Genomic DNA, 26188 nt, shown 5'->3' on the forward strand with positions numbered 1-26188 from the left:
TGTTCTGAAATACTCTAACGAGCGACGCCGGGACATAATAGCAGTGTTAAGAAGACAGAAGCTTTAGGGTAATGTATAAACAACAGGAATGTTATGTACAGTATACGTATAATTCTATATGTAACGTTTTTGTTGTCTTAAATTGCTCTCCTCACAACGAATCAAGAAGACTGCGCTGGAATACGAAAGCTATGATTTATTTTTTTAATTAAAATTTTTATAATGGCCAGAGAAACGGTTTATAGTAATTTGGAGACAAAAAATTATGATATTTCCAATACATACATATTTAAATTATTTATTTTAGAACTCTATACACTGGTTAATGTTGCTAAAAAAAATATTCAGGATAAATTGTATTGCAATATTATTGTCAATACGTAACAAGTATAACGACGAACTATATGATTGCAATAAAGATGATTTTAGAGCGACACTAGGAACAAAGCTTGACCTGTTATTATAAGGTATTTTTTTTTGTAGATTTTTATTTAGAACTGCTAAAACTGTATCAATTAAAAAGAGTTAATAAGAGAATGTTCAAATGTAGGTACATGTAAGAGTGTCCTATTCATATTGTTTATTGCATTCGATAATGCCAAGTTTAGTTTATGTAACTGTTAAAACCTAATTAATCACTATTGTTATTGATTGTGCTGTAATTAAAAGACTGTAATATCAATAAAAAATGTATTATCAAAAACTGGAAAACAATCTCTGTTTACGTATAATTGAATAAAAAACTTGTTTTCACAGTAACTTAATTTTAAGCATAATTTTAGTAAATTGTCTAATAAAGCGATATTGTTTTTACTTATATTAGATATGTTTAGAAACTTTTTAATAAATGCATTTTATGAGATTGAACATCATTTGTATATTCCGTTACTTAAAACTAAATTAAATGACTGGTTTGGATACATACTATAAAACTTACAAAGTATAATTAAACAATTGTTTTATTTTGTCATATAAATATTTTTGTACATACATAAACATATAAAAAATATTAATAAAAATCATTTAAACTATAAATTCTTATGTTTATAATACACTGGTAATAAATTATTACATTAGTATTAAAGACGAACGGCAACTCTGAAGCCTCTATATTTTCCATTTGATTAGATATTTATCATCAGGCAAGATTAAAAAATAACTTTGTTCTAAATCATGACACAACACGGTTACACATACTAAAATACTACAATGGCTAGTAACATGTTGTACTCAATCAACTTAAAAAGCAAATATTATATTTGATAACTACATAGAATAAACATATTTTAAATAATTTTGAAAAACACTTTAAAAAGAAATAACAATTAAATATTAGGAATGGAATACCGTTTCAATCAATGAACAAAAACTGAATGTCTCTGACCAACGACATCGTAAGTGGTATAATCCCGTTGTAGGTCACCAATACGTCAAAACTTCTTTCGCAAATATTCTCAACATAAAAAGTAAGGACAGTATTTTTTCTACCAAACTAGGATTTATTCTACTCAGTAGTTATCAAATACACCATTTTCAGCTCTAATCAGATCACTATATTTGCACTAATCAGTACTGTTTGTACATTCGACATGACACGGGAAGTCTACCTTGAGGTCTTGGGCACTGGGCGCGGGATCTGACGGATGAAACCCTCTTCTTGGTACTCGAGATTGCAGGGCTTCAGCAATTCTTGGCCGCCTTGGTGAAGCCATTTGTTGCTGACTGTAATGGTGTAAGATTAATATTTTAGTTAAGAAATAGTGTGATAAAGAACAAATAGCAAATTTAACTACTTCAATGATATTTTATAAAGTTTGACATAACTGTAAAAAGTTATTTCGTTGTAAGAAGTTATTCCTATTTATTTGTATTTCGAGCTAGCTTATTAAGCGTTATTAAGCGCTTATTAGCGTGCAGTGCGATGCGCGGTCAAGTACGGACGCGTTTGCGCTGCAGTGTACGAATATTACATTCGCGAATTGCGCGGCTATAGCCGCTGCCCGGTTTCGGCTATGAGTACTCAAACGCTTATAGCCAATGAGGTGTTGGCATTTATAAAACATGCCATCGATTATATGGACGAAGTCAGCATCATGCAGATCTGCAAATCATCTTTCAAGGAGGATGAGATTAGCAGTGCCAAGTTGCTGCTGTTCACGACGCTTGGCAAAGTTAGCCAGATGCCGTCTCGTCGAAGGGATGGCACACAGAAGAGTGTCCAGGACATCATAACGCTGTTCAAGGAGACCGACCCGGACGACGTGCCTGAATTCGTGGCGAAGGATCTGCACAAGCTTCCTCCCGTCACATTCGACCACGTAGACGTCACCAGGCTGCTGAAGGACATCACACTCCTGAAGCAGAGCCAGGCCGAGATGCAGCATCAGCTGGAGGTGTCCAACAACACCATCAGTGATCTACGAGCAGAATTAGTAGCATTGCGCAATGCAATTTCTGCAAGTAGGTCACCTACGAATGTCGACGCTGTAAATGTAAACACGCGTCGCGAGGCAAAAAACGCTTCCATATGCAGTTTCGAGTCGGCGGGCTCGCGGGCTCGAATGCGTCACCAACTGCCGAGAATCCATGCGTTGCAACGTGTGCCGCCGCCGTCCCTGCCTCGACACCGGTAGAGACGATGACTTGCGTTGGTTCGGCGACCCCCAAACGAGCCTACGCAGCAATAGTAGCCGCTAATAAGCCTGCTGGGCCACAAATCTCGCAGGCAGAACCAGCGAAAAAAAACAAAAGGGGGTAAACGGAGCCAGTCGAAACCAAAACAGGTTTTGAAGAGGCAGGGTCTACAGAAGGACACGTGCGATGAGGATGGTTTCAAGGTGGTAGAGAGGAGGAAGAAGAAGAAGCCTCCTTGTCGGAACCAGTGCGGTACTGCACTGACAGGACCCAATATGCTGCTGCGTCCAGCTATTCAAACGACGCTGCTGTACGTGTCCAGACTGCACCACTCCACGAAGGCTGAGGAAATCGTGGAGTACCTGCGCATAAAGACCAAATGGACCTTGAGGGTCGAGAGGTTGGAGCCGCGTCACAACATGAACTTCAATTCGTTTGTGGTGCGTGTTCCGACTAGCGATCTCGAAAAGTTCCTAAAGGAGGACCTTTGGCCGAAAGGTGTTGTGTTCCGCCGGTTTCATGGCCGGCTACGTGACACCAGTCAGCGTAACACGACGCCGATGATTCGTGTGTAGTAGTTTTTATTTTATTTGTTATTTTTTATGTATGTATAGTAAGTTAAGTTTGAATATTATAATAATATAGTATTGTATATTTATAATAATATAGTATTATAATAATATAATATAATATAGTATGTTGTTGTTGCAAAACGAAGTAAAGATTATTAAGGATTCCTATGTGACTAACAAACAGCTAGATGATTTAAAATTACATATTGAGCAGTGCAATTACCAAACATTGGATTGTACAATAACTGATCTACCTCAAAATACAGAAAAGCAAAACGTAGAGGTGACGCAGTCGTTGGCGGGTTGTCGTGAGCTAAGCGAAGATACTCCATCCTTGTCATACGCGGAATGCATCAATCGGTCTGTCGCTCTCTCACATACAAGCACGCACGTGGAGGCCCCAACCGCGGTTTCGACACAGGTACAGCGCAGGCGCGAGAGTCCTGAGCGCGGGAGTATCTTGCCGGCGCGGTCTATACCGCAAGCGATAAGCGGAAGCGAGAACGTACAACCAGATAAAGAGAAGAATGAATGGATAACTGTACAGAAAAAGAAGCCAAAGTACAAGTTTGCAGGAAGTAAAGGAAAAGCGGCTTCGGAAGTGGATATGAAATTTAAGGCTGCCGAACTAAATATTCCATTATTTATATCCCGTGTAGCTAAAGAAGTGACAGACAGCGATATTGCTGACTACATTCTGGCAAAGACACAAACGGCAGTAACATTAAAGAAAATAAATATGCAAAAGGAAAGAAATTATAATGCTTTTAAAATCTTTGTACCACACCACAAACTCGCAATGTTTTTGGATGATAGCTTGTGGCCAGAAGGTGTGTCATTTAGACGTTTTGTTTACATAAATAAAACTAAGCAGTTTTCAAAAAATGTTATGAATAGTGATGCGATTCAAAACAATCAATAATGGGTACACAAACACATAAAACTGCAACTACTTTATCTAAATTCGTCAGTTTTAATTGTAAGTCAATAAAAAGGTCAATTGATTGTGTTAGAAATTTGTGTCTTTCGGCGGATATCATAGCCTTACAGGAGACCTGGCTACTCCCCTATGACATACCGATACTGGGCACTATTGACCTTGATTTTGCATACACGGGCACGTCAGCAGTGGATATTTCAATTGATGTTTTTAAAGGAAGACCTTACGGCGGCGTCGCAATACTGTGGCGTAAAAGTGTGTTCAAAGAGGTGACTGTCATTGAGTGCAATAATCCACGTATCAGTGCAATAAAAGTGTCTATGAAAGACCGCGCATTTCTAGTGTTTAGTATTTACATGCCGACAAATGGAATAGACAATTTGGAGGAGTTTACGTCTTGTTTTGGCGAGGTATGTGCGATAGTTGATCATTACGCTATAGAATCTGTGTACGTACTAGGAGATTTTAATGCTCATCCGGGAGAACTGTTCGGTAATGAGCTAATTAATTTATGTATGGACCAACAATGGACCTGTGTGGATATGGATGTGTTAGGAAGTGTATTAAATAATTATACATTTATAAGCGAGGCTCACGGGTGTGTGAGATGGCTCGATCACTGTGTTACTAGTCATTCTGCCAAACAGACTATTAAGAATGTATTTATTAATTATGACACTTTTTGGTCAGATCATCTGCCCTAGTCATTGAGTGTGAATTAAGTGCAATAATATGTAAAAATAATAATTTTAGTGCTAATAGAAAAATAAAGCTATTTGGGGCTATAGAACTAAGGAACAGATAAAAAGCTATACTAAATTGTGCAATAGTAAACTCAAAATGATAGATTTTCCTGTTGAGTTAAGGCAATGTAGTTGTGATATTTGTAATTGTAAGGAACATAGAAACTGTTTAGATAAATTATATAAGGATATAATAATAGCATTAACAGACTCAGCCATAAACACTTGTGAAACTCAGTCTCATACGCGTAAGAAAAAGCATGTGATAGGATGGAATAAGCATGTATGTGAAGCTCACAGGGACGCCAGGAATAAATTTTTATACTGGGTTTCTCAGAATAGGCCTCAGTCCGGTACTATATACGAAGAAATGTGTGAAAGTCGCAAATTATTTAAAAATAGATTAAAATGGTGTTACAATAATAAAGAACGGCTAAAAATGGACATTATTTCAGAATGTCGTGCCTCCAAAAACTTTAGTGACTTTTGGAAAGCAACCAACAGTTTAAACCATAAGACTGGCCTTCCAGTGAGCGTGGGAGGTGCGAGTGATAGCAGAGACATAGCGGAACTGTTTAGAGAACATTTTACCACTAAGTCTCCACTGGGTCCCTCGTCTGCAGATCCTGGGTCCACCGTGACTGGTGATTTGTATAGGGTTACTGCTAAACAAGTACGACAAATTGTGAGTAGCATGTCTAGGGGCAAGTCACCGGGTCACGATGGACTCAGTATCGAGCATTTAAAACATGCTGGTGTTCATTTACCACGTGTGCTCGCAATGTTTTATACTTTGTGTCTAAATCACTCGTACTTGCCTATGGATCTTATGAAAACCATCGTGGTACCAATTGAATAAAACTGGAGATTTGTCTGATAAGAACAATTACCGACCGATTTCATTGGCTACAATCTTAGCCAAGGTGTTGGACAGTGTGCTCGACTCAGAACTTGATAAACATCTCAATATCCATGACGCTCAGTTTGGTTTTCGCGCGGGACTTTCCACTGAAAGCGCAATTCTGAGTCTGAAGCACACTGTTCAATACTATACGGAAAGAAGTACACCTGTGTATGCATGCTTTCTTGACCTCTCCAAGGCATTCGACCTTGTGTCGTATGACGTGTTGTGGGAGAAACTCAAGAAAACTGGCGTGCCTACACAGGTGCAAAGAATTTTTCACTTCTGGTACCAAAACCAGAATAATTTTGTAAGATGGGCAAACACCTTCTCAGACACGTACAGGTTGGAGTGTGGGGTGAGGCAAGGTGGTTTAAGTTCTCCCAAGCTCTTCAACCTGTACGTTAATGAGCTTATAGTTGGGCTCAGCAGCACTCGAGTAGGCTGCTGGATTGACAACATTTGTATGAACAACTTTAGTTACGCGGATGACATGGTGCTGCTGACCCCAACTGTAAGTGCAATGAGGCAGTTGCTCGCAATATGTGAAGCATATAGCATTCAACATGGTTTGATGTACAATGCTAAGAAGAGCGAGTACATGGTCTTCAAGGCCCCCGGTAAATGTACACTAAATGTGCCCGCAATAAAGCTAAATGGCATTGAACTAAAGCGGGTTGACAAGTTCAAATATCTCGGACATTACGTTACTGAGGACAAAGTTGACATGGAAAGGGAACGTAGGGCATTGGCGGTTCGAAGTAACATGCTGGCCCGCAGGTTTGTGCGTTGTAGTGAACAAGTTAAAGTCACACTTTTTAAAGCCTACTGCCAAACTTTCTACACGTGCAGCCTGTGGTTCAGATATACACAGAGAACGCTCAATGCCCTACGTGTCCAATATAATAACGGATTTAGGATGTTGTTGGGGTTGCCCCGTTTCTGCAGTGCCTCCGGTATGTTTGCGGAAGCCAGGGTAGACGGCTTCCATGCTATAATACGCAAGCGGCTCGCATCATTACTGAGCAGAGTCAGGAGCAGCACCAACAGCATCCTACAGGTTATTGCGGAAAAGCAAGACTCAAACGTCCTGAAAGCATTTATACGTGCTCAAATTTTGTAAAATGGTTTTTGTATGTTTTTATGTATGGACATTGGTCTGAAATAAAGATTATATTATTATTTAGGGTAAACATTTCTGTTTCTTAGCCTTTTGGCTAGTTTTGACTACATTTACGGGCGGGTGCCAAGTAAATGTAGTGTGTAGTGTGTATTTACTGTGTGTGTGTAGGTGTTATGCCTTGTTCATCCAACTGCATGAACTTTCTGACGATACGACAGGTGTTGAGAATTGCGGCTTTCTGGAGAAGAATGTAGGTGGAGTCTTTCAGATCAATTAATTTGAGGCTATGATGAAGGTGATTCGGTATGACACCCGTGGTGGAGAGGACTATAGGTATTATATACACTTTGTCTTGTCGCCAGATTCTGGTGACTTCGTCTTTAAGGTCTGCATATTTAGTTATTTTCTCGCCTATTGTTTTTTGCAAATTATGTGTGTTGGGTACTGCTATGTCTATGAGGTAAGTGATTTTGTTGATTTTGTCCTGTAGTGTTATGTCTGGTCTGTTGTAGTGTATTGTCCTGTCGGTGAGAATAGCGCGGTCGTAGTAGAGTTTGTGTGTGGTGTTTTCTAAAATGGTTTGTGGTGTATATTTGTAGTATGGTGTGTTTGTGTCTTGTATGAGTTTGTGTTTGAGTGCTAGTTTTTGGTGAATAATGTTTGCGACCTGGTTGTGTCTGTGAGTGTAGTCTGTCTGTGTGAGTGTTGTGCATGCCCCTGTGATGTGTTGAATGGTTTCTGGTTGTGTGTGGCATTTGCGGCATTTGTCGTTGGTGGCTGTGGGGTCTTTTATAATGTACTTCCTGTAGTTTTTGGTGTTGATGATTTGGTCTTGTATCGCAATGATAAAGCCTTCTGTTTCCGGGAATAGGTTGCCGATTTTGAGAAATTTATTTGAGGCTATTGTGTCAATGTGTGGTTGTTCCAGGTCGTGTGGGTGTCTTCCGTGCAGAACTTTCTTCTTCCAGTCCTCTATTTTTTGTGTTTGTGGGTCAGTAGTGTTGTTATGTTGTGTGTCAGTTTGTTCGTGTAGGTTGAGTGGAGTGTAGTTGTGGTCGTTTAGAGAAACTGCTTTATGAATATCGCTAGTGTTGGATTTGGTGAGGAAGAATGCTTTGAGCCTACTGATTTGTTTTTGCCAAAGATGGTGAATGTCTATAAGGCCTCTCCCTCCATTTTGGCGTTTGATGGTGAGTCTTTCTATTGCAGATTTGGGGTGTAGGTTGTTGTGTTTGGTAAGTGTGGTGCGTGTTGTTCGTTCTAATTGCAGTATGTCTGTTTTGGACCATTTGATAACTCCAAATGAGTAGGTGAGTATGGGGATCGCATAGGTGTTTAGTGCTTTGATAAGGTGCTTTCCATTAAGTTGTGTTTTACATACTGCAGTGACTCTCCGTTTATATTCTGTGGTCAATGTGTGTTTTATAGCTGTATGGTCCAATCCTTTAAGCTGCTTGTATCCTAAATATTTGTATAAATCTGTAGGTTCCATGGCAGTGATTGTGTCTGTTGTGTTGGTTCTGTCTGTTGTATCGGTTGTGTCTGTTGTGTTGGTTGTTTCTGTTGTGTTGGTTGTGTCTGTTGTGTTGATTGTGTAGTCTCCAGGTTTAACTTTGCCTCTAATTATGTGGAGTGTCTTGCATTTGTCGAAACCAAATTGCATGTTGATATCTGTACTAAATTCTGTTGTGGTGTCTATTAGTTTTCTCATTTCTTTTTCTGTTTTGGTGTATAATTTTATATCATCCATATATATGAGATGAGAAATAGTGGTTTCGTCTGTTGTGGTGTGTTTAAGATTATATCCGGAGTGGCAGTTGTGGAGTAGAGTAGATAAAGGGTTCAGTGCTAGACAGAACCATAATGGGCTCAGGGAATCACCCTGATAAATCCCCTTCCTTATGAGTATCTGTCGTGTTGTGATTGTGTCGTTGTGGTGATGTAATTGTAGTGTGGTTTTCCAGTGGGCCATAATGTTATGCAAGAAGTGTATTACTTTTGGGTTAATTTTATAAATCCGTAGGATTTGAATTAACCATGTGTGAGGTATGCTGTCAAAAGCTTTTTTATAATCTATGTATGTACAGTGTAGATTTCTGTTTTTTGTGGTGGCATGTTTGTGTATTATTGAGTCTATAACTAATTGTTCCTTGCAGCCCATGTGCCCTCGCCTGCATCCTTTTTGTTCTTCAGCTATTATATTGTTATGTTCTACATGTTTGGTGATTTTGTGTGTGATTGCTGATGTAAGTATTTTGTAAATTGTGGGAAGGCATGTGATTGGTCTGTATTGGGAAGGTTGTGATGTGTATTGGGACTTTGGGAGCATGTAAGTTATTCCGGTTGCGATGAATTCAGGTATGTTTTGTTGACTTAAGACTATTTCCGTTAAATTCTTTGCAATAGTTTTATGTAATGAGTATAATTTTTTATACCAAAAATTGTGAATCTTATCTATGCCAGGTGCTTTCCAGTTGTGTAGTTTAGATGTAGTGTTACTAATATCAGATTCAGAAATTTCAGTGAACGCCATTTCGTCTATGGCACTCCACTTGATTTCTTCCTCTGCTATCCATCTGGCTTTATCATTGTGTTGTATTTGTTCTTCCCAAATACTAGACCAGAAATTCTCAAGTTGTTCTGTTGTTAGTAGTTCTGTGTTAGTGTCAGTTGTTGTGTCTGTTTGTGGTTTGTGTAGGTTTCTGTAGAAGCTCTTTTCATTGGTGGCAAACGTAGCGTTATCATTTTTGCGCTCTTGTGCCTTTTTATACCGCTTTAGCCTATGTACTTTTAATGCGAGCTTTTGCTTTAATGTATCTAAGAATTCTTCTGGTTTTTTGTTATCGTTTTCGTGTCTGGTGTGTGTGGCCATACTTAAGAATATAGCTTCGACTCTTTTAACTACTCTGTTGGATCTATTGTTATTTATATATTGCGTTAGTCTACCGCAGTCGGCTCGTAATTTTTCTATATCTCTTTCGAGTCTTTGTTGCCATGGTGGTTTATTTGCTGTTCTTGGTCTTATGATGCCAGTGTGGTCTGTAATTTTATAGTTAAGTTCTTCCGATATAACTAACGCTGTGCAATATATAAGTGTGTGTACATCTACAAGTTTTGTGTTTTCGGTTATATATTGGTGTAATATGGCAGTGTTAAATATATGTACTAAGTGAGTAAGTTTTGGTGTGTATTTAAGTTTAGGGAGCTTAGGTCGGACTGTTGGGTCCATACCAGAGTATTGTGTTAGTGCAGTTTTGAATTTATCATGTATTTCTTGAATTTGTGTGTCTGCCAACTGATTTTGATGAGAATTTTCAATCGTATCAATGTCATTTTCTAATGTAATGGTTATGTTTTCAGTTTGTGTGGATGTATGTGTGCTTTGTGCGTATGGTTGTGAATGGATGTAAGGTGATTGTGTGCTATATTGCGATTGAATGGGTGAGTGTGGTTGTACTTGTGTGGTGTTTTCTGCGGTTGGATGGGTTTCTATCATCGGATTATTCAAGTCCTCTAGCTGTGCCCGCACTTCCTCTCTTAATTGATCTATAATTTCTGGTGATAAAAGTTTATTCCTAACTATAGCTCTTCGTTGGTCTGAAACGCGTTGCTCTGTGACATTTATTTCTGGGTATTGTCGTGTAAAAAGTTCATGCAATTGTTGTCTGTAGGTAGTCAAATCTGTCTCTAATTTAGTGATATAAAGGTAAGTTCGCATGATAAAGGTGTTTACTTCTTTGCTCCATCTCATGCGAACTCTTGGTTTTCCAGCCTTGGTGGACGCGGGCATGAAGGCACTTGCCCCCCGCGCAACATTCAAGGCTGGTTGTGGTGGATAATATCTCATACTAGTATGAGGAGGTGATGAGTGTGTGGGAGGTGACGATGGTATCGATGGTGATGATGCTCTTGAGGGCGTGTAAGAGATGGTACTAGGACTAAATGGTTCTATTGGAGTGTCTGTACGGTCTGTATGTCTGTCACCATCGTCACTGATATCGGCTGTAGTATCTTTGTCGGTGGGAGCCCGCCTGTTCAACTCCTCACCGCTGACGGTTCGCATGCTGTGACACCCAGCGTCAGCTCCAGGTGTGCCCCGGCGATCGCCCCCGGGCAGCGGCCCTATACGTTTACTTCTAGAACGAGTCTCCATGTTAATGGGTTACCTTTGCCTTGTTAGCCGTATAAGTTTCGATAGTATACGTGTCCGCCCCCCACGTGGTCTGATGTTCGACGCGGACGTAAGGTAGGGATTTAGGGGGCATATTATTATTATTATCTTGTATGTCTCTACCAGACCTCGGGACTATAGAGTCCCGGATTTTTGGGAGGCGAACGTGGGGCCGAAGCCAACACGCTGAAGCCCTTTTGAGACAACTTTAATGAAATGGTGACACAAAACCGACGATTATCCCTGTATACACTATAGAAATGTACCCAAGGACAATCCCCGGTTCTGTGCTAAACTATTGCTAACTATGGATGAAAACTACTTGGGCTATTGTGATGGGATGCTAATGGACTAGGAATGGGGAAACTACGGGAACTATGGCACCTGCCTATAACAATGTAATAAATACACGTAAAAATGGCAGGTGGAGACTCGCCAACTCACTTACTGGGCCCCCGGGAATCAGTCACTGAAAAGCAACAAGAGGGCAACAGGTACATGAGCGGCTGAGAAGGGTGAGGATACCTCGGCGGACTTTAAACGCAGATCACGCGCTCCCTGTGGGTCCAGCATCACCGGCCCACTCGCCACTTACCACGAGGCACCTACCCTCCGAGCATTGCTCTAGCGACTCCACTCTGACCGGCCGGTGAAGGCAAGCCAAGAGGCGGGAGACCTATCCCCCGTCATGCTTCACTCCGGCAAGCCGGAGATGGGGGACAGTATACTCTCCCTGGAGCACTCGGATATATAGCCCCGCGGGGTCTTATTATTATTATTATTGTATTTATTGTTATAAGTAAGCATATGTATTAGTTTATGAGTATTTTTATATTTTTGTATTGATTTTTTTATGGGCCTTAGTTGCCTGAAATAAATAAAGGAATAAATTAAAAAGTTCACGGGTCAAGGGTTTCACCAGATTACATGTTTAGAAACGTACAGTAACTTTACCGCAACGTTCACCTACAAGTGTACTCGCTTCAGTACATAGAACTGTACTGTACAAGGTACACTTAAATGTAATCTAAACTAATGTAACACAGAGTAAACTTTTTTTTTGTATCCTAAAAGGCTCTGAAACTACTGAAACGATTTGAAAAGATCTTTCACTATTGGGACTTGGGCTACTTGAAACTAGACTATCCCCGAATAACATAGCTTATATTTTGACCGGATATGGGTAGAAGTTCCCACGGAACACCCAGGTAGTAATTATAACTATTAGAGGTATGTATAAATTATGAATGAAAGACTACTGACCCCACTTGGAGCCCTGCAGCACGGGGCAGGCGGCATGCCTCGTGGCGAGGTCGCCCTCGCCCGACGGGTGCAGGTTGAGCCAGAAGGCGGCCGCTCTCTTCACCGGGAACACGCTCAGACCGAGCTCCGTGAATACTGTCGCGCCGCCTTGAGCTACGTCCGACATCTGGATAAAGGGATTATTTTAAAAAGTTAGACAAAAGTACACACCTCTTAAAAAAATTACGGATTACTGAATAATTATCATTATATTTAGAATAGTCATATTTTCAGCAAATGATGCAAAAATACTGACATGTTACTATTATGACACAAGACATGAAAATATGTTTTTTTTTATGAATTGGTTAGGTATTTACTTACATAGAAAAGTACAGTAGCTATCCTGTTGCCACCATGTTTGGAGAATGCGTTCTCTCGTTTCTGGAATGTAAAACAAAAAATTAAAATACACCCATCACTACCTTGATACACGCCTTCATAACTTATCGATCTTTACAAAAATAAAGAAACATACGGTACGGTAGGGTAAGAAGTAAACGGTACGGTAGAGTAAAAAGTAGACGGTACGGTAGGATAAGATGTCAACGATACGGTAGGATAAGAAGTAAACGGTACGTAATAGTAAGATGTAAACGGTATCAAGCTGAGTAAGGTTCAACTTACCCTAGCAAAATCATAATGCGGTTCATAATGCCCTCCTATGCCGTAGTTAACGACCTGCAACTCTTCAGCCGAGTCCATGCTCAGACCAGTCATATGTGATACTCGGCGGGAAATACGCGCGATCGTTTCGGCCTCATTATCTTTCAACCATGATGATTTGCTTATACGGTAGTGAGCGGGCACAAGTTCACCTGTCTTTGGATCGTGAACTACTGCACGTTTGAACTGAAATATAAGGAAAAATCAAATGTTAGTATTATTGCTCTAAGTTTGCCTTTGTACATAAACTTCCTGATTCCTACGTATTCTCTCATTTACTCCTCTATATCTTTCCTACCTTTATTTAATGAATGTATCTATATTTTCAGCCACATCAGATGGATGAACCCAGAACCTTTTTTGAAGGCAGGAAAGCTTATGTAAGACTAGATTCGTAAGATACAAGTCATTATTGGACGAAATCTTTAATAACACGAATATCTTTTCTTTTATATTAGCGAAATAATATTTACATATATACTGATGTTGCAGACACATAAATCTTCAAACAAATTACATAACTGCTTATGTCAAGGCTATAAAAGTGGGGACTAGTTGACACTTACAAGAGTTCTTAAAATACACTCGAAATATTCATGTATGCAAATCAAATATTAAAAAGACGATACTTGTTATTGCATCTTAAAAGATCCGAAACCATTGATCCTATTTGAAAACTTTTTTCGCTGCTAGAAAGCTGGCAAGTCCCAGGGTGACATTTGCTACATTTTAGTCGGGTATGGGAAGAAGTTACTCCGGGACGCGGTTGAAACAGCGAAATACCTATACTCCGTTTGAGTAGGCAAGTAAAAAAACAAGCTTGATATGACCTAATATAAAAACTCACCTTCAATATCAATTGAATTCTTGTTTTAAGCATCAGTTTATTTTTTTATATGTATTTGTGTTAAAATTTAATAATAAAGACTCACTCTAGGTCTGGCCATTTTCTTGACAGTTTCAATCTCTCCGTCACTGATGACATCGTGGAATATAACTATGTCGGGATTGAGGTACATCATTTCCATCTTAATGGGAGCTATGCGCAGGAACGGGTGGTTCTCGGTTAAGTAACGGCACGTCAACCTGGAGTTAAAGATGGAGTAATTAAATGATTTTATGGGTTTCTCTGAGCTCATCTAAAAGCATAAATAAATTAAAATAATATAAATGGGTGACGGATGAGACAACTAAATAATAGGTATCATATCTATTTATTTTGCAGATACTGTATTGTACGTGTGTGGGAAGATTCACAGTTACAATCTTTTACCTAATAAAAATAGCATTTTATGATAATTTTATTAACTTGACTCAGCTACTCATGCTGCCAAACAGAGCAATAAAAACGGATGGAAACTTATTAACATAAACTTATAACTTTGTTATTTCAAGGTCGTCGTAGGTTGATACCCGATCCTATGATAGAATCATTAAGAAATCTATGGATGCAAGTATAGGCCACATTGGCTGCAGTTAGTCATGATATGCGTCATCATTAGTTTTGCTATAGAATCGTTGAGTTGGCAGGATACAGTATAATATATGACCTCACATTGGGGGGCCCCGGCTATCACTAGCTAGAACATCTTTGGCAGTTGTTGCAGGTAGTCAAAAGCCAAAAAGTTTGAGGACCAGTCTTACCAAGGGTTGCCTTAGTAAGTGGTTGAGCAGGTCAGATAGCCAGTTGCTCCATATAAAACACTTTTGCTTAGCATTTGGTTAGACTGAAAGCCAACCCCATCATAGTTAGGAAAATGCGTGGCAAATATGATGTTGCATGATGATATACGGCCTTACATGGGAATGACATTTCCATTGGCATTGAGCCTTAACTATGCAAGCTTAACGATAGCTTTGTCAACCGTCATTATCGTTATTCAAATCAAACACCTATTGTTTGTGAGCAGTAGACAGTCAAATGATAAAAGGTTGCATAATGTTAAAAAATGTTATTATAAAACAAAACTTATGCAATGCAGTCAGTATGTCCGATTGACACCCTTTTATTCCACCTACATATTTATTTAGAATACCTCAACAGCTTTTCAAATTGTGTTTGACACATATTTGCTTGTTATTTGTTAGTAGCGAATAATTTCTGGAGCAATTAGCCGGACATTATGCCAGAATGTTATATTATATGAATTGTTCGGAACTCCAGAGTTGTTGTATTACATTAGAACTATATTACCTCTTAGAAATCGCGGAGGGTATATCAACTTCGCCGCGACAAAGGGACTCATAAACTTTCCTCTCCTTTGCGTAGCCGGTCAAAGTTACAGGTTTTTCCTCATTCTCTTCAAAGCCTGTATCCTGTTAACAAAAATAAACAACAGTTTAAAAAAAATAAAGAACTATTCATATAAGATTAAATTTAAATAAGGTAAAACCACTATTGTGACCTATTTATAGCCTAAGGAAATCTATGTTATTTACCTACCATTTTTTTAAAAACAATACAGCTTCTGTTAAATAAACAATGGTATTCGATAACAAAGATGAATATATATGAATTTATAATTCCATAAAACATAACTATATGTAAAATACCGCAAATAATTGTGGATATTTCATATGCCATTACTGAATAATTTATGTAATTCCGAACAAGTTATTGACCTTTTACAAATAGTCGAGTTTATTATGTATACAGAGCAATAAAAGGAAATGGCTATTATGGACATCATTTATATGTTGATTCATGAAATAACTATTACGATGAGTTATGTTAATGTTTATATTTTTTTATTTATGTAAACATTCTATACTAAATATTCATTCCACAAGGCATGTCACTGAGTAAAGTTGAACTAAAGTAAAAAGACAAACCCAAAAGAACTGAGGAATTATAAGGGCTACTTTTTTATCCGGGTTCAGGAAGTAGATCCCATGTGACACGGGTGGAACCGCGGGGTAAAGCAAATCAGACCATTTACAGTCTCACCAAGGGGTATTGGATTGCCTAGTAACTGGGTTGAGGAGGTCAAATAGGCAATCCGGATAGACTGAAAGCCGACACCAACATAGTTAGGAAAACGCTAGGCAGATACATACCCCGCGGCGTTCCTTCCTTAATCTTTGTTCCTCTTCAGCAATACTCTTTTGGTAATGTGGCACGTTGCCTTTAGCTCGAACGTGCTTCGGATCAACTGCTAACAGCTTTTGTGTCCATTCCAAAGCACTCCTAGTGTCACCTAGAATTTAAAAAGGTGATCAGATCAAACTAAAACCAAACTAGGATTAAACGTGTCACATACAGCAATGCCACCTTTCAATAATTTTATTAATAACAGAGTTAGATTTTGTCAATTACAATTGGATTAAAAAAATGTGATAGTGTACGGTTCGTGAATCCTCGAAAGGAATCCTTCATACTCATATCAAAGACAAAAAGTCTGTATTAAATGCAAGTTTAATTTACATATAATAATCTTCAACATCGACAACTTAAATTACTAACCCAACAAATAATAAGAGAAGCTAATATACTCCAGTATATCGACCTCATTGAATGGATACGGCACATTTTCTTCCTTGAGCTTTCGCAAAGCCTGCACCATCCACTCTCGCGCATTCACGAAATCTTTCTCGTTGTACAATGCACGACCGAGTTCGTAGCAGTCGCCCGCGCTCATTGGAGTACTGGAATGGGCAAAACAAATTAAGGCCGGTATGTTAGAACAAGCATAGATCATATAGATTTGAAGCTATTTGATTGAATCAATCGTTTGTCGTTTCATATGGAATTATTAAGATCTATTGTTTTAGAATGCCGGATTACATGTGGTTGTTCTGATAAAGAATAACAGGGTTTATTTATTTTTAGCTCAGTTTCTTTAAAGTGGGACTTCCGATGCATGATTAGAATTTATGAGGAACTAGCTGTTGCCCGCAACTTCGTCTGCATGGGCAAGTTTCATACAAACTTTCATCCCCTATTTTATCCCCTTGGGGGTAGAATTGATCAAAATCCTTTCTTAGCGGATGCCTACGTCATAACATCTACCTGCATGCCAAATTTCAGCCCGATCCGTCCAGTGGTTTCAGCTGTGCGTTGATAGATCACTATGTCAGTCAGTCAGTCACCTTTGAGTTTTATATATTTAGATTCTGTATGAATATATTTGCTAATCTTTTTATATATATGAAAACAAATAGGTATATATGATATAAATACACCTAGCAACCATATAAGTTAGCAGTAACGAGGCGCTAAACTATTTAACTTATTATGTTCACACAAACTGGCCTTCCTCAAGTTATCTTAGTTATTCTATTGATTCACAAAAAGGTGTTAATACGCCAATATCATGCTTCACGCCTATCAAGGTATCATTTAATATTCGTTACAGTAAGTTGACGTAAAGATACTGAAAGTAATAACATATTACAGACATCAGATTTCACTTTTTAAAAGTGGTCATTGTGCTAGAAACTCCTTGTTTTCACATAAACAAAACGATTACTGATATGAGCTTATCAAATGCTTTCTATGTCAAATGATCTGCCAAACTGAAGAAAATATATGTATTTTTTACTTGAACAAATAAATATGAGGATTCTTAACCATTCTGGTTAGTAATATGTCTAAAATTCACCTGTAAGCGACTCCATTGAGCATTCCTTCGGCCAAGTCCTTAACGTCTAGGTGGTAAGTTTCCTGAAGCCTGGTGAGAGCCTGTGCAGCTCCCGTCAGGTCTTCCAAGGCAGGATACTTCACATCTTCATGATTCATTGTTATATTCTTTATGTATTCTGCAAAGGGAACATCACATGTCAAATAAAAGGTAGCTTATTCAAAAAACAATATTCTTTTCTCAGCCAGCAATAAAGGCTTTCCTACTTTATCGTGTATTTTATTTCTTTTAAACCAAAATCAAAAAAACAGGATCTCAGTTTGACCTGTAGGGATGTATGTTTAGGCGCGATTATCCCGTGTTTGGCTGAACCAATTTTTTCGGTGAATTGATCTCGTGTGCCTTAGTCGAAGATAAATAAAATATTAAAACAATCGGTTTATTCCATTCAGTCTTCCGAAAACTATATTATGCTAGTTCAGATGTTATATAACAATGGTAATGTCACGATGCATTTACGTAAGTAGGTACCTACATCTTCGTAATGCAATGTACCTTATAATGGGTATACGGACGACTTTCTAACAAAGTACCGCTATGCTTTGCCAACCTCTTACAAGTACAAGTTTATTCTGCTAATATTTACTTTGTGATGTAAGTAAAAACAAGAGAAGCTTAAAGTTTTGGATATTATTCAATTGCTTAATTAAATTATAATTTTTAGTGTGAATTATATACTAAAAAGAGTAATTTTTGTTTAATTTTTTTATCGTCTGACGATCACAGTTTCTTTAACACAGTAATTGATATAACACTTGGGGTCAATGACCCAAAACATTACAATAATTACCTTTTTATTAGGTTCACAAAAATGATTTTTTCAGCCATAGATCCAATAACTGGAGAAACTCAGATATTGCGATTATTCATCAATTTCAATTAACCTCATTATGACTGGCTGTCATAACTATCAAGCAGTTTCTGTCACCTTCATAATATGCGGTGGGAAACTATAAACACCCAATTAAGACAATTGTTCTCAGATCAGGGGTAAAACACTATCGAATATTTTTGCGCCATTGTATTGTGACACTGTCCCGAGATCTTAGGCGTATAAATCTACCTCAATCAACTTTAATTATAGTGAATACTTTGCATGATTCTCGTGATCGCAAGCATGCTATTGTTTATTTGATAAAACTTATCCACGGCATTAATAGCCTATTATATCTTTTTATTGCGGCCCTGTGTGATGATTACAATAACTTTTGTGCATTATAAGTATGCTTTTCCTGGTAACTTCATTCACAAAGCAATTCCAAAGACACTGGTTGCAACCATATTCGACCATTAACTGATAAAAATCGCTCATATGATAAATCATCTAATTGGCTAGATCGAATCAATGAAGTCCTGGTCGTGTTACTTACCTATAGCCACGATGTTTTTTTAGCCACCAGTTTTATTCCAATTTTCATTTCGTTACGGACTTTATATCCGCGTAAAAATAAAAAAAAAACCTTATAGGTGAAGCAAATCTACTCAGTAAGCTATGAATCTTTAAAAAAATAAAAAAGATCTCTACTTGGGTCTTCCTGCAGCTTTTACTTCATCCACAGACAAACTTCTTCAATTAAAATAATTGTCTTCATTAAAGTTACGAAATAAAGCTAGTATTAAATAAATTACCTGTCCCTATCTTTATACTATCTTCTATATGATCAAGATCTGTTGTCAGTCTTTTTATAAGGGTGAAAGCGTTGATTGGATTGCCCAAGTAATTGGGAATATCTTCGATCGCCTTTTCATGTTCATGTTTATAGATATTCAAATGCCTGGAAACAAAAATAAGAGTATGATTACGTCATATTTCATTCATGTTCTTTTTTATTGTTTCTTATATATTTTTGTTTTTTTTTGTTCTTACCTCTTTAGAACTGCGAGTCTGTTCTCTTCCTTCTGAATATAAAAGTCTAAATCGTCTATTATCCTCTTGTGTGTTTCCAGTAAATGTTCTACTTCAGCTATGGCGGTGAATAATTCCGCATGCGTGCGCACGCACATATCGAATAACAGTGCGAAACATATTACGTGCAGCAAGTTCAAATTAGGAACCATTTTTATGTCCTTACAAACCTAGAAAAAAAGGTGCCACTAAATTAAATTCAAGGAGTGTTTTATTAGATAAGTATATTCAAGTATATTGGGTCATTGATGAGCCTCACGCCTTTTGTTTCATGTCGAATATGTATATCGAAGTGGATACGAAGAATCAGAAAAGTTGACCCTACAATCATGCAGGATAGTTTTATACCTAGCGGGAATAAATAGGTCCGGGCACATTTGAACATTTTGTGGCTTTTTTGCCGACTTATAAATAGTTTTTTGTTTCCTAGAAAAACATTTAGTCAAGAGAACACGTTGACATATTTATGGCATTCGTTTATTTATTATCATATTACCTAATTAGGAATGTAGTTATTACTCAGACACATGTTACTAACCATGTAGCAGAAAAAAAACAACGAATACATTAAACATATTTTACAAATTCATAATTAGCGACATCCTCTCGATATAAACTAGTTGGATTCTTATGATAAATCACAGTGGAAGGTGCTATGTAATAGTGGTATTTGATGTTTCGCGACTTAATTTATTGCTTTTGCTCATTTAGTTTAAGTATAATAAATTAATCAATTGAGCAATAACTATAGATCCATAAAATTCAGTAGCTTACTTAACTGTTTATTGAATAAAGATTTCTCTTTATTAATGATATTTGACTATGAATTTAACATTATATTGTATGCGAAGCATTTAAGTTCTTGTGCCTAATATAAGGTAATATGTTGTGTAGATTATAAGGACCGAATTTATTGAAGATTTTGTGTATTAGGAGAAACCCAAAATGTCATTTGTAAATATTTTCATCTTATTACAAATGATACAAAAGTCCGTGAGTTGCCGTTACTCAATATTTACTTTACGGAGGAAAGAATTTGTAAGCTTTTGGCAAAACATGAATTTGAATTTAGGAGCTCTTTGTGAAAGACAACGGCACAAGTAACTGTTTAACTGTCATGCGTAATTACTTATTACTTTAATTACTATTATCCCCGTTTTCTGTATAGTTTTTTTTTTTTATTAAATGCTAAATGTAGCTAATGAATTCTGTAAACTACGTCCTATGGGTAAGTAATTTGTAATTTTCAAGGTACAAGGATTATTAGTTTTCTTTTAGATAGAGAACTTTCGCAAATTTCCATTTTAAAACCAACATAACTAAGCATAATCTTCTGAATAACGTATGCAGCAGACATTTTGTGAATCATTCCACATTGATTTATAATGCCGGATCGGCCAATGACTGCAGTGTCATCAATTCGTTTTACCCGGACCTGATGGCCGATCGTAAAAATCCTTTTTCAAATGGGACTGAACTGTTGAAAAAGCTTTGTCAAATCGAACATTCACACTTAACACTCCGATTGCATATTAAAAATTACACATATAAACACTTTACAGGATCTTGTAATTTTTTTGTTGTTAGTGACCTAAACTGGTGTTTCACACAATGCTGACACAAAAGATGCTATCAACAAAATAAGTCTTGTTCCCGTCACGAGCAGGACTTTGATAATATCAGAAGACATGCACGTAATGATTTGTTATTTATTTTTTGCATAAATAATAATATGTCGGAGGAGTGTGGACGTGATCTCTCGCGTGTACCTACGGATGCCGGCTGCCAACCGGCCGCTTTATTATCTGGTCATTAACGATAACAAAATGGTTCACTTTATGCTATCGAACTGTTCTACTGCTCTGAATAATAATTCTCTCGAAATCTCTAGCGGCAAAAGCAGTCAAGCGGCTGTACCTATATGAATTTATAAGTACGAATTTAAAAGAAAGTACGACCCATGGTAGTTGTAGGTCTTCGTAGTGACTTAAATGTGCAATGAATTTTGATGTTGATATAATAGGTATGTTTAAACAGAGACGACACGTAATATTTTCATTTATTTGGTTTGGACAATATTTTTTATTGTGAGCTAAAAAGTACTGGGAAAATAAGCAATCATACACAATACACTGTGCTCATTTAATGGTTAATAAGAATATTCTAGAAATTATAAATGCAAAACTATTCAAAGAAACATAACGGGATTTCTGTAATTGTTACAGATACGAGAGATCTTTTGCATTAAAATTATAAAAACTTACTGCCACACTCAGAGTCAGTTAATGGTTACTTAAGTGGCTCCTTAGTATAGATTTAAAAAAGCTCACTCTCAGAGACAATTAATGATCCGTTAGCATCCCTTAATGACAATTAAAGTTAAGTAAAGCAAAACCTTTACTTAACTTTCTAATGATTGATTTTGACATTTATGTTTAAGGTTATAAAAGTAAATAAAATATTTTAAAGTCTCAGGAATAGAAGTGTTTTAACAATAAAGTAAAGATGAGTGATTTGCATGACTTTATTGATTGTGTAGACTATACCAGAAGGTTTAGAGTAGTGGGGCTAAATAAGAAGAAGCCCAGGAGGAGTAACATTAGAAGTCCATAGGAATATAAAAGGGTATTTCTCTATCAATGTTCAAGCAGTCACTGGGACAAACTTGGAATGTTATGATCTAGTAGCCCGGTGGCCTGGCAGTACCCATGATAGTTTTATTTATAACAGCAGTGCAAGTAAACAAAGACTGAATACTGGTGTGTTAAAAGGGATAATTTTAGGGGACAGCGGGTATGCAGTTAGCAATGTGCTACTGACACCGTTGTTATCACCAAATTCAACTGCACAAGAAAACTACATCAGAAGCCAAATAAAATATAATGTGGAATACTGTGGAAAGATGCTTTGGCATTTGGAAAAGGTTTCCTTGTCTCCAACTTGGCATGGGCATAGATGGATACAGTTGTGGCTGTTATATGTGCTTGTGCGACACTGCATAATATTTCTTTACAGGTTGATGAATGAACTGGAAATATCTTCATATTGAGAATGATGATGTTGTCCTGATGAGTGAAAGGCGTGAAAACACAACCAATAGCAATGGATTTTGGTGCGACAATCTATAGTTGATAGGTTTTTCTCATAATATAATTTTTAATAAATAAAAATCCATAAAATAAGACGAATACTTTTTTAATTGTTGAACAATTATGTAGTACAAAGTTTATTTGACTGCCTTGTTGGTCTAGTGGTCGCAAGCGCGGCTGCTGTGCTCGAGGTCGCTCGAGGGTTTTCTTAAACTTTCACAAAGCAGCCCGTAGTCTGGAAGTTGGTGATTGATTCCTGATTGAACTCCTGTGTTATACTATCCCATGCTGCGTGTTTCTTGGCGACTGACTTGCCATCTGTTATTTAAGATTCCACGATTGGTCTCTTTTTAACTAATTGTGCTAACAAAGCTTTTTCGTCCGCCGTGAAATTAGCCACACGTTTGCGTTGTGCGTTGCCACACTCTTGTTCCTGAAGACTCCTAAAATGAAACAAGCACAAGTTAAATTCTTCAAATACATATGTGCAGCTACTAATGTACATAGAAACGAAACTTACCATGATAATATGTTAAGATAAAGCTATTTATTTCAGAGATTATCACACTTTTCTTTCCTGACGGTTAACGGAACAAGAATTTTAAACGTAACATTGACACTGACAGTACAATATTGACAGTGATACCAGAAAAAAGTTTCCATGTACTTTATATCATTTACATGAAAATAGGTGTTTTTACGTAAAAACGATGCCGAAATTAACAAATTCTTATTTCTATTGTTGATATACAAGGTTTTAATGTATCTAAATAACAGTTTTTGCTACTTCATAATTTCACATTTTAAGGTGCGGCTACACCTTTCGTTTATCGATAAGCATTATCAAAGACAATTTGACGATACTCTGCCCTACGGATACTTAAAGCTGTCATTAACTAATGAAAACTTAAATTTCGTCTCTGGGATGTATCGTTCATTAACAGATTTAATGATAATTAGTTAAGGATTCGTTAGGACTAATTTAAGTATCCATTATGAGTGTGGCAGTTAGACATATTAGCGCTTTATTAAAATCTGTAGAGACGTATGGATAGGCACGTCAAGACGTCCATTGGAGAACATAAGATTCGATAGCCAGCGAGATAAAATTCGTAACTGACCGGGTGTTCAATTAAATAAGTGCTTACCAAAAAGTGTCAGAAACTGGTGTAAAACTTAAAAAAAAAAAAACAGCACGACACCAATAAAACGAAACCGATCTCAATGTTCACACATTTACATTTGTACTAAAGGAAGATCAAGATTTTGGTAACAGCGGCGAACAAATGCGTTAACGTCCGGGCGTGCGCCAACGCAACCGTTCGCGGGTCAACGAACAAAATATACTGCCATTGAGCAGCTAGCGAGCCGGTGACCTTATCTAACTGCTACCGTGACGAGATGACGACGTCCTTTATTAATACGTGCTATATACATTAGGGGAGCTTGATGATTTTACATTGATTTGCGACCGTCTATTCGGCATAGCTAGCGTAAAGTTTACTGGTTCAGTTTTTTTGATGGTTAGATATTTCGGACCATCTAATACCTACTATTTACTACATAGAAATGTAGCGTGTTATGAGATGACGATGTGTCATTTCAAAAATAGGTAGGTATATGAGCACGATACTTCGCTTGGTTTTAGAGAAAGAAGCGCTAAAATCTGCAGTGTATGTTTGGCATTTTATACAGTTTCAGATTTTGGGCTGCAAATTATAATGTACCTACATTCATCATTGCCTCTACAGTAAGGAAAATTTTCGGTGTATTGCCGCGGGCAGCGTCTAACGTCATTCTGTGTCCCCATTTATCTGAGCTCTGTAGTTATTTTCTACTTAGGTAATTTAGTTTCTGTGTAAAGCTTCTGTACATCCCAGAAAATTAAAGTTTATAGCTTGCGTAACAAGACGAAAATCGGCCAACTGCGCGTTCCGAGATGCACTAGTTGGTGTTATAAGGGTGCGTCCACATCTGGCTGAATGCCCTGCAAATGGCAAATGCTGGACACAAATGGCGCGCGAATATTTCTGCCTCTTATTTTAATAGTCTCCATAGACAATACGATACGCGCGTCTAGATCGCATGCTTAGGCTATGTCTTGCGTGGGTGATTTAACGCGAACGCGATTTATTTCCCTTTACCATCTCCAGCCAAAATTTTATTTACAAGAACCATGGTAGAGTAATTCATGCAAGAATTTATCTTGAAACTACCATTGAAAGGTTAATATTTTGCGAAAAATATTTTTAAACAAGAAAACCATTTTTTCAATCAGCAATAGTTATCTGGAAGACCTATGTATTTTCCACCAAAAATACCTTATACTATGGTGGTTTCACAATCTACTGAAATATTTTACAATATTACACAAGCAAGTCTGCTGCATATTTACAACGAATAAAAAACATATCTTCCCGTTTTCCCGCAGCTTCACTGACATCTCTTGGGAAATACTGCCCATACCTGGATAAAATACATTGCCTATGTTACTGGAGAAGACTGTAGCTTTCAAACAAAAATATTTTTTCAGATTGGTTCAGTAGTTTCAATACCTTTAGGGTTAAACAAACAAAAACAGTTTTCTCTTTATTATATTTGTACAAATTTGCCAAGAGCTAGAATAATTTAGACCCTGTAAGGGTTTCTTTTTCGATTGGCTATCCAGAACAGCAATTTGATATTGCAAAGTTCAGCATTGATTTCTTAAATAGAAAATATCTTAGGTATAAGGATTTATTTATTTTTTAAATAGTGTTTGCACATAGCTTAAACCGTTCACCCAATATTTCACAAATGAAGCCACAGACGAAATTAAGTAAAAATTAATGTCGAGTTTCCAAAAAACAATAATATGGAAAAAATACGGACTTCTAAGTAAAAAATATACTAAGGCAAAAAAAAACATTAAGAATAAATGCAGCGAATACTCGTAGACTGTATACACTATTGGTTTTTATTATTTCATATTTTATCACTTAAGATTAAATTATCCCCTGCAAACTAATGTCACATAGGTATTGTTCAGATTAATTTGGATATATTAATTAGAAATATCAATGATTCTATGTAAATAATCCGCCCCTAAGGTGACCCACTGACCAAAATAATGATAAGTTTCCTCTGATACATTATTATTTTACCACCCAGGTATAAGTTCATATACAAATAGCAAAAAAATATACTCACACCAAATTTCAGTAATCCGATCCAAACTACCACACCGAACCAATACTTTTATTTTAATGTTCGTTGATAATTCACGAGATAAACAAGCAAAAGCTTCTGTGTGCTTTAATTTACTTTGCTTTGCATTGCAAACAAAAAATGTCTAAGTAGAACATGACAGTTGATGACAGTGACATCTCAAAATGACAACAAATTGACACTTTTTGCTTGACACGGTTGTACATAGTTGTACAAGAGCCTTATCGATAAGAATGGAAATCGAATTTTCAAGAAATAGCAGGTAATGAATGTGAGTAGGATTGATCCCTGATA

At 37.2% G+C, this 26188-nt stretch overlaps 1 protein-coding gene across 2 annotated transcripts; it reads right to left on the reverse strand.

The window, feature by feature from the left end:
- Window positions 1-676: 676 nt before the first annotated feature.
- LOC110370688 (prolyl 4-hydroxylase subunit alpha-1) lies at window positions 677-26034 on the reverse strand. Of its 2 annotated transcripts, none has more exons than XM_064037627.1 (12): window positions 25877-26034; window positions 19560-19768; window positions 19322-19467; window positions 17654-17810; window positions 16516-16697; window positions 16110-16249; window positions 15247-15368; window positions 13985-14138; window positions 13014-13238; window positions 12711-12770; window positions 12348-12513; window positions 677-1722 (listed from the first exon to the last, which is right to left on the reverse strand). In XM_064037627.1, exons 2-12 carry the CDS (start codon window positions 19748-19750, stop codon window positions 1604-1606), a joined length of 1662 nt encoding a protein of 553 aa, XP_063893697.1. In that variant the 5' UTR covers window positions 19751-19768; window positions 25877-26034; the 3' UTR covers window positions 677-1603. The 2 variants fall into 2 exon arrangements, with proteins under 2 accessions (XP_063893697.1, XP_063893696.1); XM_064037626.1 differs by lacking the exon at window positions 25877-26034 and adding an exon at window positions 23836-24053.
- Window positions 26035-26188: the final 154 nt, after the last annotated feature.

The sequence above is a fragment of the Helicoverpa armigera genome, chromosome 13 (assembly GCF_030705265.1).
Source record: "Helicoverpa armigera isolate CAAS_96S chromosome 13, ASM3070526v1, whole genome shotgun sequence".
NCBI classification, from domain to species: Eukaryota; Metazoa; Arthropoda; class Insecta; order Lepidoptera; family Noctuidae; genus Helicoverpa; species Helicoverpa armigera.

What these genes read in the sequence shown, in the direction of transcription:
- LOC110370688 (XM_064037627.1), bottom strand. Translation starts at nt 19,750, where the DNA reads ATGGTTCCTAATTTGAACTTGCTGCACGTAATATGTTTCGCACTGTTA. An exon ending in CTCAATGGAGTCGCTTACAG is followed by an intron (nt 16,698 to 17,653) that starts GTGAATTTTAGA and finishes TGCCCATTCCAG; the next exon opens with TACTCCAATGAGCGCGGGCG. An exon ending in AGAAAATGGCCAGACCTAGA is followed by an intron (nt 13,239 to 13,984) that starts GTGAGTCTTTAT and finishes CTTATATTTCAG; the next exon opens with TTCAAACGTGCAGTAGTTCA.